The sequence below is a fragment of the Nicotiana sylvestris genome, chromosome 3, assembly GCF_000393655.2.
Source record: "Nicotiana sylvestris chromosome 3, ASM39365v2, whole genome shotgun sequence".
NCBI classification, from domain to species: Eukaryota; Viridiplantae; Streptophyta; class Magnoliopsida; order Solanales; family Solanaceae; genus Nicotiana; species Nicotiana sylvestris.
The window spans coordinates 22818535-22820708 of NC_091059.1; the positions used below are offsets into that span (position 1 = coordinate 22818535).

Consider the following 2174-nt stretch of genomic DNA (forward strand, 5'->3'; position numbering starts at 1 on the left):
CAGGTACCTAATTGCTGCATGGTTAGTGTAAACAATAACTTTTGAGCCAATCAAGTATGACCTGAATTTGTCGAATGCAAAAACAACAGCCAACATCTCCTTTTCCGTCACGGTGTAATTGAGTTGTGCACTGCTTAGCGTTCTGCTTGCATAGTAAATCGGGTGCATCAGCTTATCCTTTCGTTTCCCCAAGACTGCTCCTATGGCATAGTCACTTGCGCCGCACATGAGCTCAAACAGTTGCTCCCAGTTGGGAGCAACAATGATGGGTGCGGTCACCAATCTCTTCTTCAATTCCTTAAATGCCAACCTGCAATCATTAGAAAACACAAAGGGGTGGTCATTTTCAAGGAGTTTGCATAATGGGTCAGCAATTTTGGAGAAATCTTTTATGAATCGCCTGTAGAACCCGGCGTGCCCAAGGAAACTTCTCACCGCCTTGACTGAAGTAGGTGGTGGTAGCTTTTCAATAACGTCAACCTTAGTATGGTCAACCTCAATTCCCTTACTGGACACTCGATGCCCTAGGACTATCCTTTCTTGTACCATAAAATGGCACTTCTCCCAGTTCAGTACTAAATTTATTTCCACATATCTTTTGAGCACTCCTTTTAAGTTGTGAAGACAGTCCTCGAATGAATCTCCCACCATGGAGAAATCATCCATAAAGACCTCCATAATATCCTCTACCATGTCTGTGAAAATGGCTAACATGCACCATTGAAATGTCGCCGGTGCATTGCAAAGCCCAAAAGGCATTATTCGAAAGGCGAAGATGCCATACGGACAAGTGAAGGATGTTTTCTCTCTATCTTTGGGGGCTATTTATATCTAATTGTACCCCAAATATCCATCCAAGAAACAGAAGTGTGATCGCCCGACCAGCCTGTCCAATATTTGGTGGTCCTTCCGGGTGGCTGTGTTCAATTTTCGATAATCCATGCATATCCACCATCCCGTGACTGTAAGAGTTGAGATCAACTCATTGTTCTCATTTTGCACAACAGTCATTCCTCCCTTTTTCAGCACACATTGGATAGGGCTAACCCAATTGCTATCAGAGATGGGGAAGATGATTCCCGCATCTAACCATTTTATCACTTCCTTCTTCACTACCTCTTTCATGTTCGAGTTTAGCCTTCGTTGATGTTCTCTGGAAGGTTTTTGCCCTTCTTCCAAGAGAATCTTGTGCATATAGAAGGCTGGGCTGATACCCTTTATGTCTACCATGGTCCAGCCAATGGCAGTCTTACTTTCTTGCAGTACCTGTAAGAGCAGTTCTACCTGCACATCTAGCAAATCGGATGATATAATGATAGGCAAAGTTGAATCAAGGCCTAAGAAAACGTACCTGAGGTGAGCTGGGAGTGGTTTCAACTCCAGCTTGGGTGGTTTCTCTACTGATGGCTTTACTGTAGGTGTAGCTTTTTTTTCTAAGTCAAGGGACTCGAACCGAGGTTCCCTTTTCCAGAATCCTTGGCCTTCAAGTGCCATGACCCACTCAGATAACCCTTCACCATCCATCTCTTCTAAATTTTTCAGGCATGTCTCCAATGGATCTTTAGTAGTCAGGGTCACATCATCTTCTTGCAGGATCACATCCACTGCCTCCACTAGGGAGCAATTAGCATATTCACTGGGTCTCATCATTGATTGCTGAACATTAAATATGACTTCTTCATCGTTCAGTCTCATTTTTAATTCCCCAGTCTCACAATCGATCAGTGCTCTCCCACTGGCCAAAAATGGCCTACCTAAAATGGTAGGTATCTCCTCATCTACCTGACAGTCCAGAATAACAAACTCTGTAGGGAACACGAACTTCCCCTCTTGCACCAACACATCATCAAGAATCCCAGTTGGCCTTTTAACCGTGCGGTCAGCCAGCTGCAGCAGCATCAAAGTCGGTCTAGCTCTGCCAATGCCCAGTTTGGTGTATACAGTAGAGGCATCAAATTTATGCTGGCTCCCAAATCATATAATGCCTTTGGAAATGCATAACTCCCAATCGTGCATGGAATAGTGAAGCTACTTGGGTCGGACATTTTTTGGGCCATCGATCTTGTCACTACTGCGCTGCAGGTCTGCGTCAGAGTCACTGTGGATAAGTCCTGAAAATCAAACTTCTGTGACATGAGGTCCTTCATCATCTTCGCATAACCTGGCATCTCCCT

General features: G+C 44.5%; 1 protein-coding gene across 1 annotated transcript; it reads right to left on the reverse strand.

The window, feature by feature from the left end:
- Nucleotides 1–831: 831 nt before the first annotated feature.
- Nucleotides 832–1899, reverse strand: LOC138887144 (uncharacterized). The gene has a single exon (XM_070168859.1). It carries the CDS (start codon nt 1897–1899, stop codon nt 832–834), a length of 1068 nt encoding a protein of 355 aa, XP_070024960.1.
- Between the last annotated feature and the right edge of the window lie 275 nt (nt 1900–2174).

Coding starts and splice junctions, on each gene's coding strand:
- LOC138887144 (XM_070168859.1), bottom strand. CDS start 1,899: ATGCTGCTGCAGCTGGCTGACCGCACGGTTAAAAGGCCAACTGGGATT.